We start from the raw sequence: 12,558 nt of genomic DNA on the forward strand, positions 1-12,558 counted from the left end.
ACTTTTACCAACATTTCTATTTATGTCGACATATTTATTGGTACTTTTACTGATAACAATATTTGTCGATTAAAGTAATCGTTACAGTTATCGAATTTGACATCGATACTATTGTATTAATTTATCCAACCATTTATAAATATTGTAAGAATTTGGCGGTATCGTTATTATTATACCCTCTCACAAGTGTCAAAAATGTGTCAACCCGTTCCAAAACAAATGATTTTATGTGTATTTTTCTTATATAGCTAATAAAATTAGAAAATACCTACATTACTAAACTTTTAGTGCTATTTTCCATTTTTGTATTTTACAAAATTTGCTATCGGATCTAAATAAACAACAGCTGTCATTTAAAATTGACTTCTTGCGCATTTCTGCCCGGAAGAAAGTCCGTGCTGTTTGGGCACGAAAAAGAAGACATATACGATAAAAAAAATCGCAGCTTATAGCGTTCAAGAAACAGAGTTTAATTTGCAGTCTTCCTATCAACCCGGAGCCAATTGTTCCACCTTATTTTGGCAACTGACTCCGGATTCGGTAGAAAACCTACTACCAGTAGACCGCTTGGTGTTAGTACGCCCAAAATTTAATTTCAAAAACTTAAAAAATATTCCAAATGTTAGTCACAGTTAAAAGAGATCCGAATGCAATATTTCATCAAAACCGTGCAGCTGTTTCTGAGTGAAGAGCAGTCTCCCATAGTTACGGTGACCATCCGTCCTTTATTTTAAAGGACAGTCCTTTATTTTAACCCCCTGTCCTATATAATTTTTGTCAAAATAAAGGACGCCTTTTGTCCTTTATTTCTTAAACTGTCCTTTAAATTAGCTCTGAATTCTTCATGTCCTTTATAAAATATAATGAAAACCTCCGCCAGTTCGTTTCGCACCCCACTTAAGGGTTTTTATTTAATAGGAAATCTTTGCACAATCTATAAAGCACAGGGGAAGTTGTGCACAGGATCGTGTTTCACGCTGAGTTTCCAGTTCCACTGATAGAGAACAACTGCTGCACAGTGGTTCAAAACTGGCATTTAGTGTTCGTAATTCACTGGAGCCTTCATTTGTTTCACTTAATTTGATATTTTTTTTTATGAAAGCTTATAATATTTGCAAGAGACCAGTTGAGTCTGATTTGTGAATTTTTATTTGATTATATTAAATTTTCTAGTGCAAAATGCAGAAAAAGTGGCAATTTTGAAGAAAATGTATTCTCCTGTTGCAGTTAACAAAATGTTACATAACAAAGGCTAGTTAAAAACAATTGTATGGTTCCTCAAAACGGAAAAATTATAAAAAAAAATGATTGAAATGGAAAAAAATGTTCACCAAAATATTTTTTTTTTTGGTTTTTAGTAAAAGTTGGTTGACAAATTAAGACTACGGTGAATTACGAACATTAAATTATAATTTTGAACCACTGCTAGCTTCGGCGTGCAGTATGAATAATGGTAAACGCAGTTTGGGAGCAAAGGACGGCGAAGTCCTTGAAAAGGATTTGGCTTCATTTTTCGGAATCGGTTAATTAACTGGTAAATATTTGATTCAAAATTACGATATGGGTAAGGAACTTTTATCATACAAGTTGTATGTGCGTATTCCCAAATAATTAAAAAAAAGTCCTTTATTTTACGTTGGTTAATATGGTCACCGTACCCATAGTGCATGTTTTTATTTCCATCGAATTTCAAATCACCTATACCAGTGAAAAAAGATCTTAGTTAAAAAATAAAACTTTATCATAGATCTCCTAAATAAATCCCTTTCAACCCCATTTCGATTTATACCCATCTTTTAAAAATTCATCCTTACTGAATAATTTGAATGTAACTTTTTAAACACGTGGCAACTCTCTTCAAACATTCGAAATGTTCAAACTAAAGATTTCTTAACATTCTTTCGTTTGACTCCGGTATTTTGGTATTTCACATACATTTTGAATTAGTTAATTGAAACAGGTGGCAGCCCTCTTCAAAAGTATTGTCAAGCTTAATCATTGTTAACTCTCCTTCGCCGGACACTGCGATACATCTTTTAATTAACTGATGAATTAAGTGGAATTTTAATTTTCAAACATGTGGCAACCCCGCTAAATACAGTTCAAAAATAAAAAAAATTGTCAAACCCCCTTCGATTGATACCCACATTTTAACTCATTTAACTTAAAAAATAATTTGAATTCAACTTTTTAAACAGGTGGCAACCCTTTTCCAACACCTCGAAAATATTCTTAGCGTTCAAACTAAAGATTTCTTACGACTCCTTCGTTTGACATCCATATTTTGATATTTTGTATAACTTGTGAATAACTAAACCTAATTCGACATTTCAAACAGGTGGCAACCCTCTTCAAAATATTTTCAAACCACTACTTTCTGCAACCACTTTCGTGTATCACCCATATGGTGGTACATATTTCTCTTACCTAATATGATTTTTTTTAACAGGTGGCAACCCTCCTATAGTTCAGCAAAGAAATAAAGCCGCTCAAAACCATTTCGATTGATACCCAGTTTGTAATAATTGATTAATTTTTTTAAATAATTGTAATATCATTTTATAAAAGGTGGCAACTCTTTTCAAAAAAGTAAAACCTTATTTCACATCTTCAGTCCAAGGCTTTTTGTTTAACATCTCATTTTTGAAAATCAAGCGACCGGTACAGATCTTTTATCCTGAAAAAAATCCCTTTGCGTATTTTATATACAGATACTTGGTGGCGGCCGCTATGGTGTAGTGGTTAGTAGTGAGTGCTACACTTCTGCAGGGTCTGGGTTCAAGGCTGCTTCAACCCAATAAAAAAAAAGAAATAATAAATAAATAAAAAAGTGTTTTTCTAAAATCTCCGAATGCATTTCTGCCATAGAAAAACGGCTTTCTCATAAAAAAACAATCGTCGTTCGGAGTCGGCGTAAAACTATAGGTCCCTCCCCTTTGTGTGACAACATCAAGACGCACGCTTTACTTGGTGCTTTGCTTCAGCTGAATCCTAGCTTCGGTCTATATTCGTTCAGAATCTTAAATTTTCTAGCACAGAGTGATCGTTTCGCCTTTCGTAATGTGATGCTAAGCTCTACATTGATTCCCCAATGGTCTCGTGGGGCTCTTTTCTTTTTAAAGATTCGCCAAAACAATTCTTTGCGTACGCTTTTCAGCAAAATTTTTGAGGAAATCTTTGGCACAATTTTTATGTACAATGTGCATTTTACACTTTTAAGTATGCTCTTTGTATACATACCACCCGCTAATCTTTTTATTGTTCCAATACTGGTTGGTTGGTTGGTTGGTTCGGTTGGTAAATGACAAAGTGAGTTGGTACTATTGAATTACGGTATTCGGTTAATTTCACTTGAAGTCATTGACAGCAATTCATTAGCAACCACTTCGTAATGTAATCATCAATGTTAGCATTGCAATAATTACTATACATACATAATGGGAATAAAATTTCGTTTAAGCGGTAATGGTGACGGAAGAAATGCTTAGTACAAATGTGTTGTTTGCTATTGAATTGCATTTATTGTATAGCAATTCAAATCTTTTGTACAACCATCGATATGATTAAAATACCGTGACACAACGCTTTACTAATTGTATTTCGATGCTTTGAAATGGTTTTTTATTTCGTCTACACAATCATAAACGAAAAAAAAAAAATAAATTTGATGCGATTTAAAGAGTGTGGCGATTTTATGAAAACCAGGTCGTTGGCAATGGCCTTTTGAAAGACATAGGAAAAGAGTGCGCAAAAGAGAGGAAAGTAATAAATGTCCAACTAAATTAGCATGATGTTTTGTATACAAATTTTATATTTTACAAAACAAAATAATATAAGCATAAAGCAAACAAATAAGTTATACATAATCACTTAAAATGGAAACAAAAAAATTTATAAAAATAGTTGCGGATACTTATGATATAAAATCTCACGAAAAAACGTTTTTTGTTTTTTATATTTATTTATTTTGACATATTTTTTTTTATGTTGGGTTGAACCAGGCTTGAACCCTGGAAGCGCGCACTGCTAACCACTACGCCACAGCGGTATCAAGTAATATACTTTATGAAAGATCCATAAAACATTAGAACATATCGAAATTGAGAAATAGTTCCATAATTAATTTTACGTCCCTCTTCTACGTAGCTGTTGGCAGTAGCACAACTGTCAGTGAAGCTTCTTCAACCTTCAACCCAAATTAATTTGATCCATGAATGAATTCTTATCGTTTGAAATCAGTCATATCAAAACATGGCTTGATTTCATTATTTTTAGTAGCGATTGGCATGAAACTTGGTTCTTTAAATATTTTACTAATTAATTCATGTGGAACCCAACTACTCGGCTTCTTTTGTAAATGATTTAAATATATATCGTGTTTTTTTAAATAATTTCATCGACTTTCAATGATTATTTTAGGGGAAAACGTATGTCTGGTATTTTTTGGGCAGATGGTAGCCGGTAAGATTTTATTTTTAAGGCATTTATACAAGTTAAAAATAAGATTTAAATATGCTCGTGAACCCGGCAAAAAAAGGCTCAAAATGTTGAACATGTCTCGAAAAAATCCACATGGTGCCAAAACACGAAGAAGGTCGAAAAGTCATGAAAAAGCCAGAACAAGTCACTAAAACACCAATAAGATCTTAAAAATCCCAAATAACCGCAAAAATAAATCACGAAAAAATTAAAAAAAAAAAATAAATCCTTGACTGTCTCTAAAAAATCCTCTTATACTCCCTAATACATATACAACAGTCTTGAAAAACCATAACTGTTCCGAAAAATTCCTTAACAATCCCGAAAACTTCCTTAACAATCCCAAAAAATTACTTAACAATCCCAATAAACTCTTTAACAGTCCCGAAAATAAACTGAGCGGTTCCGAAATCATCCTCAACGGTTCTGAAAAAAACGTAATCGGTACTGAGAAAGATGACTTTCGGAAACCGCCGGAAAAGTGTAAACGTTTCATTCGTTAAAATATCTAATGTTTAAAAAATATATGGAAAAGCAGTCCCACGCAATTTTTGGTAAATAATGCATACCTATCACGAAAACTTTGCCTTTTATTTCTTCATTAAAAAATTATTAAAAATCAAAAATAAGGAATTTTTTGCTCTTACTAAATAATAAAAGTTCAATTTTTAAAATTAATGAAAAATCATATTTCACAGTGGGAGGGGATTTTCTACACTGTGAAATTACAAAAAAGTACCAAAAATCAACGGTACATCCTAGCTGCTTGAAACCTGCATTTTACTATGCTAAAATTACAAAACTGCATACCCGAAATCTTTCTAAGAAATCAAATCAAAAAGCTTTAAGTTTATATTAAAGTTTGCTGACGGTACTATTTTTGTGTGGGAATTGAGGTCGATGGTCCTTTTATGCTTAAAAATTTCTTGTTGTTGTTTGTAAAAGATTAAAGGAAACGAGATAGATATATAAAAAATAAAATGAAAAGAGCCGTCGATTAAACCATAACTCCAGCAAAAATTGCGATATTTCACTGAAATTCGGGACATATGTTACCCTTTATCCAAGGTAGGTTGGTATTGAAAATGTGCGAAATCGGACTGTAACCACGCCCACGTCCCATATAACGGCATTTTCGAAAAATGCTAAAACCCAGATATTTCAGTAAATATTAGTTCTAAATTGCTGAAAATTAGTATGTAAAGTAAAATTTGGGTACAAAAATGGGCGTGGCCCCGCCCACTCATGATGAAATGCTGTATCTCAGTATCAGCTGCACCAATCCTTACCAAACTCGGTACAAACCTTGCTTAGGGCCTAGCTAAGAAATTTGTTGAAAATGTTTGAAATCGGGCAATAACCACGCCCACCTGCCATATAACGGTAATTTATAGAAACACGAAAATTGCGATAAAATTTGCTTATCGTACAAATGTACATAGTTGAGACGAACTTTTACCTCTTTACTTGTTTTCAATCCGCTTTAATTTAGTACTATGCCAAGTGATGAAATGTGTTTCGTATTTCAATATTTTCATACATACATATTTACATTCGAGTACATTTCTAAATATATGCCGTCGTTATAATTCTACGTTGTTAATTGATTTTTGCACAAAAATTTGCTAATTTGCCATTTTGCATACTGGTGGCTTAGCAGTTTTTCTACATACATACATACATACATACTACACACGTACATGTTTTGTTATTTTTATCGCTTCTCTTTTCAGTTTATTGCGAATTTCGTAAGCCGATTCTAACTTGGCTGCTCAAACAAGCTTTACTTAAGTGCAATTTTAAACACTTAAGTGGACGCGCGAAATAATTCTGCTACTCATCGCCTTTAATTTGTTTCGTTAAGTATTTCTAAAATCACCAAAGTGTGATTGTTGCTTTCGAATTCTTGTCAACACGCTTAGCGAGCGGCTTAAAGATGATAGGTGCTACTTACTTACTTAAGTGGTTGTGAAAGTGTTTTCACACTAGCGTTGATGAATACTCGCATTCTCTTAATTATTTTTGTAGCGTCTTTCACTGTAACTTTCTTTGTTGCTGTAGCAGGCACGCTGCTTTACTTAAGTAAATGCGTTGTCACTGTGATGTTGGTGCTACTTACTTAGTTGCAAATTTTCGAAATTTTTCTTTATACTTACATATGTACATACATACATATGTATGCTTTCTTTAACATTCTCCTTGCTTTGTTTATTTATTTAACATTATTTTGTCCCTTCGCTTCACTTCTTCCGGTTGTGGGTTATCTTAATAACGTTCAGCATCAATGCGGTGTATAACCGCAAAACTTTCAATTTCTCCTTAAGCTAATATTTGCACCTACATACATACATACGTATGTATGTATATGTAGATATGAAATGGTTGTGCGTTTAGTACTTGCCGTCGAAGTTACTTAAGATTGGTGTTAACTACTTATTGAGGGCGTTGCTATGGCTGCATTTGGATACGAGTATGTAAGTAGCTGTCAGCGCATAATGTGACATACATACTGCAGAAATCACCGAGTAGTAACAAATATTTATATTAGGCCGTACCACCCTACAGGCAAACAAAAAAGTTCTTAAAGCGAAAAGTATTTTTGCACGGTAATTAAAAAAACAAAAACAAAATAAAAATTGTTCGCCGAACCTAGAGGTGCTCTTTTTACATTTTTTGATGACATCTGCATTCGGTAATATTTTTATTTTTATTTTTAAATAGTTCCACGGGAAAAACCAAAATACCTCATAAGCTTCAATAAACAATTTTTGGGGGCCTTTAATTTTCTGACGTTAGGGTAACACGTTAGGGTGATAAGAACTGGAATCTGGAGAGTAAGAACTAGAACTAGTACTTGAGTTCAATGAATGCTGCAACAAACAAATGACTCCTGCTTTTTCCCGTTAATGTTTTTTTCATAAAAAAAGTAAAAAATCTGGAATGATTCATTAATTTCTCAGAAACTATCAAACCTATCGAAAAGTGATGTATGCACGGTTTATGGAGGATATCGTTAGCTTTCATTTGCCATACTTGGTATTAAGATCATTCCATTACTTCATAAGATATATATGATTACGGGGAACCACTGTTTTAGTTGACCAACGGTGAATTGAAAATATCTCGAAAATTTATCCATAGAAAAAAATTACTTGATTTTCCAATCAGCTGGAAATTATACATATGAATTAGATAGGGGCATCCGTGGAACAAAAAAAAAACACAAATTTGTGATCCAATGTAATTTTTGGCGTGCTTTAATTTACTGACATCAGGGTGGTAGTAACTGAGCAGGGTGGTGAGATAAGGTGAGTTAAGGTCAGGTGAGGTCAGGCGAATTGAGATAAAATGAGGTGAGATGAGTTGAGGTGAATTGCGGATAGTTAAGGTGAGCTGAAGTGAGTTTATGTGAGGTGAATTGAGATGAATTGAGGTGAGTTTAGCTGGCTTGAGGTGTGTGAGTAGAGTTGAGCTGAGGCAAGGTGAGGTGGGTTGAGTTGAGGTGGATTGAGTTGAGTTGAGTTGAGCTGAGGTGAAGCAAGGTGTAGTGTGGTGAGTTTAGTTGAGGTTAGGTGAGTTGAGTTGAGTGCAGGTGAGTTGAGCTGAGGTGAGGTGAAGTAAATTAGGATGAGGTTGGTTGAGGAGAAAGGAAATAACTTGTATTTTTGATTGAAAAGAAAAAAAGATCAAAATCGTTGAAGCGGTTCTCGAGCATTGTTTAAATAAAAAAATAAGCTAATTCTTTTAAAAATGTTTGGACTTAACATGCTTATATTTTTGGCAAATTCAGCTTAAACTTGTATACTGCAATATTTCTTTTACTATATAGAACTTATATACCGCAAGCGAAAGTTAAATCTGTACAATCAAAGTGGCTAAAGCTCTTTGAAGTCTCCAAATTTACCCCAAAACAAGCCAGTATTTACCATTGTGGCTGCGGCAGATAACGAACAGATCACTTACAAAAATGAATCTGTCGGTAAAATTGGCATTTTATTTTTTAATTGCTTTGTTATTTTACGCTGAGTATGCATTGTTGCAAAATTTTAAAAATTACAACTGAGCATGGCATTCACACCGAAACTAAAGACGTATTCTACGTAAAAAACGTTCGAACACACATTTGTCCTGCAGAGATACTTTCGACTCAGGGCTGTACGGCGAACTTTTTTTCCGGAACATCCTAATGTGTAGTATATACATAAATAAGTAAATAGTTTGGCGAAGATTCGAGTTTTCAAGATATGCATTATTTTTGGTGAGAGTAGAGTCTTGAAAGATTTTATTTAATTTTATTTTTAATTTTTGTTTGTTCTTTTTATGCTTATCCTACTTTTTTCAGATTATTTATTTACATTCTGACTTACATACATAAAGAAATAGTAATAAATGCCACCATTTTCATCTTTTATTACCAATAAATTATTACTAAAAAAGAAAAACATAAACTAATAAACACACTTTTTCCTACTTTTTTCCAGACAAAATGTTCGATATTTCGTGGGCTTGTGCTGTGCATCTGCTTGAATGTCACCTACGCTAATATAGTCCGTTTTCCCAGAGAATTGGATAGATACGGCTCGTCGTATTTAATACCATATATAACGCTATTATTTCTAGTCGGTTTGCCCATCATTCTATTGGAGATATCGGTTGGACAATTTTTGGGGCAAAGTGCAGCGCATACATGGACAGCATCGCCCATCTTTAAAGGTAAGTGTAAGAAAATTAATAAAACGTACACATATAATAAAATTCAGATAAAATTCAAAATGCATTGCTATAAAAACTGAGTGAACCATAAAAAGATAAAACTAAGTGAGTAGATTTTGAATAATTTAACGTAGGTATATAAATAAAATGTTAAGACATTTTAATCGAAAAGAGATGTGTGTCGTATGCCACACATTTGTTTGTGCCAAAAGAAAAACAAGACTATTGTTTTTGCAAATGCGCAGAGTTGCTTGCATTTGTATGTAACTATTCGCATACATATTTCATTGGAAATTTTTAACATATTTATTGGCAATTTTATATAAAAAGTCGAAATTATTTCCTTAATTTAATTTTTTTTTATTTTTAATTTTATTAAATTTTTTAGTTTTTGGAAAAAAATGACACATCTGGCAGCAAAATTTTCTTATGTGTTGTATAATTTCAACATTAGCCTAAAAGTAGACAACGAAATTCTATAGCTCTCTATAAAGTAGCGAATTGCATTGCTGAGAGCAAGCGTATCCGCTTTGCTTGCGGTTGTTGATCTTGCGGTTGAAGTATAAACAAACACATTCACACACACTTTCATGCAGACATGCTCAGTGGGAAAAATAGTAATGCATTACATGCGTGATAGGTAATGTAATGTATTTCTTGTGAGTTCTAGATTCTATTACTGTTTAAAATGTAATCAGCAATATAATGTATCCAAAAACGTTTCTGGGCCCGGTAGATTAGTTTTTTTTTTAACATAGCAAGACTGAAAAATCGACATACCTTGAAAAAAATAAATAAGTTGTTTATTGATTTAAAAACAATTTTAATTTTCATTTTTATTTTCTTATTTTAGTAAAAAAGCTCGATATCAAAATGTGCCGACTATCACTAGCGAGCTTGGAAAATTGACATGCCTTGAAAAACGGGCGGGGGTCAATTTTGACCCAACTTTTTTAGAATTAATTTTAATAACAAGAAACTTACGATTTTGAATCAAACACTGTTTAAGTTATACTACACTGGTTAGCTGGCTTTTGACTATTCCTGTCAATAATTGCCTTCCTTTTGTTTGGGACATCGTGTGTTTAGCATTAATCTGGAGAACGCTGTTATAGGTTCGACTGCTTTTTCCTTTACGTATTCGAGATACACTTTGAAGGTCAGCCTTTTGTTAATCATGATGCCGAGATGTTTAGGGGAGATGTTGTAGGCGCCGATCTTTAAAGATTATCTCATCTAACTTTAAGTGCCGCCTCTGTTTTGTTACCTAGGTTTGGACTGCCGTCACCGAATTATTGACTTTACTCGAAGTACAGCATCGTACATCATATTTCATTACATATTTCACAACAAAGCTCATAGTACCTATCGTACATACCCGGTTATTCAAGCAACTGCGGATCAGACTGTGCAAGTACTCAGATGCTCTGATTTGCCTTAGGATATGGAGAATTTTTTCCTAGTTTGCGTTGTTGAATACATTTTTTAATTAGCCATCGGAATCCGCTTATCACCTTAATTGCTATCTGTGTTGCTGTAGATACGGCGTCATGTTTGGGTGATAGTGGTACCAGCTTTTACTGCTACCATATTAATGGGAACGTGTCTTCCATCAAACAGGCATTAAATAATGACACAAAGAAGCACCTTTATTGGAACTCCATTTGGCCCAAAAGCCTCTTTGTCATCTAGGTTCCCCAAAACTAGAAGGATTTCTATGGCCGTAACAGATCCGTTATATGTATCTCGCTTATCTATGCTGATGGCGGATACGGGAGTTCTTCTAGTTTTGTAGTTTCTTGAATCGTGGAAAAGTTCAAAAAAAAAATCTTTTTTGCTTTCTTTCATCATTCTATCAGACATTCTATAAAGTTGACCCTCTTCGAACGCTGGTACTATCTCTTCTCTTTGAGGTAGTCTTTGCTTAGTGCTTCTATTCGCTCATTCCAACCGTTGTTTTTGTTTTGTTGGCAGGATTTTCGAGACATTAAGGTATCACAGGAGGTCCCTATAGCCTCCGTTATACGTTTCGCCATGATGCCTGTAATGCCATGGTATTTCTTTTTGGGCAGCATTTCCATTTCGTTGAGTGAAGATACTTTTCATACATTTCAGCCTGGAGTTGCTGTATATGCAGGTGCATCTACGTTTTGGAATTTTCTCCCAGAATTATAGAAAATGGAAAATAAGCAGACCTATTTAAAATCGGTTAATATTGAACATGACGCCGAGGCTGTGAATTGTTATAAAATCTTTAAAAATAAATATTTTTTAGTCGAATGAAAATATTAAAATTTTTTAAAAAATTTGTATTAAGTTTAAAGCCGTTATTAATATAAGACAGTAGCTGGTAAAATTTTAAGATTAAATATGAATCATAATTTTATTTTCAGTAGATTTCTAAAGCAAAATATTTATATGCGATCAAAAATTTTAACCTTATGATTTTATAGCAATTCTAAGAAAAGATATTTATCCTTACGCGCGGAGGCACGGTTATAGGATTGCCTTAGTTTTGATATTCTTTAGTTCTTGTAGGTGGCTGGAAAAAAATATTTTGCACCAGTCAAAATGTAGTCTATATTCATAAATGTAGCAATCGATTTGAAATCGGATTTTTAACCATTCAGCTGTTTTCTTTGAAATTAACAAAAAAAATTATGGAAAAAAATTAAAATTTTATAAATCTTTATGTTAAGAAATTTGTGTTTTTTATAAAAAAAAAACATAGATATTTAAGTAGTTCGTTAATTAAACACTTTTGAGTAATTTTTAAAATTTTTAAATACCTCTTTGAAAAAGGCAGCCAAAACATTTTATTATGGCTTTCATGTTAAATGCATATGAATGTGTACATGCACATACGTACATACTCCGGCACAAGTGCCTCGCATCCTTTGTAGGTATACCCACTTCAGCGGCGAACGCAACAGCAATTCGGCTCGGCAACCAGCATTCATTCGTTTAACTTGCACAACGAACACACAGCCCCACTCGCCTGTGCGCCGACACTACAAACACTATCAACACTGCAGTGCGCATGCAACAAGTGAAGAGGAGGAGGGAAATTGCAAGCCAGGATACAGCATGCAAGGACCAACATGCCAACTTACACTCAGTCCCCATCTGACCACCCATTGCCGCCCAATTTTCCCTACCTGGCCGCCATTGAAGTAAAATTTTTGCATTCTGAATTTTCATTGCTGCTGCAACTGCCTTTTGCAATTCGCAGAAGTATTTTCGTCACCGCATAGAATAAGTAGAACTTCTATTCGCGTTGCATTGGGGCGGTCTGGTGTTCCGCAGTACATATCGGTTGGACACAACCCGTTTCAAAATTGTGCCACCTAACTAACATACAACTGA

General features: G+C 33.7%; 1 protein-coding gene across 2 annotated transcripts in view; it reads left to right on the forward strand.

Annotated features, from left to right (window-relative positions):
- Positions 1 to 12,558, forward strand: part of blot (solute carrier family member bloated tubules) — a 59,494-nt gene that overhangs the window by 36,285 nt on the left and 10,651 nt on the right. For both annotated transcript variants that reach the window (XM_017622290.1, XM_017622291.1), the window contains exon 2: positions 8,961 to 9,192. In XM_017622290.1, coding sequence (XP_017477779.1) covers positions 8,961 to 9,192 — 232 coding nt within the window. The remainder of the gene's footprint in view (positions 1 to 8,960; positions 9,193 to 12,558) is intronic.

This window comes from Rhagoletis zephyria, unplaced genomic scaffold, assembly GCF_001687245.7.
Source record: "Rhagoletis zephyria isolate East Lansing unplaced genomic scaffold, Rhagoletis_zephyria_1.1 Rzeph_scaffold_02748, whole genome shotgun sequence".
Taxonomy (NCBI): Eukaryota; Metazoa; Arthropoda; class Insecta; order Diptera; family Tephritidae; genus Rhagoletis; species Rhagoletis zephyria.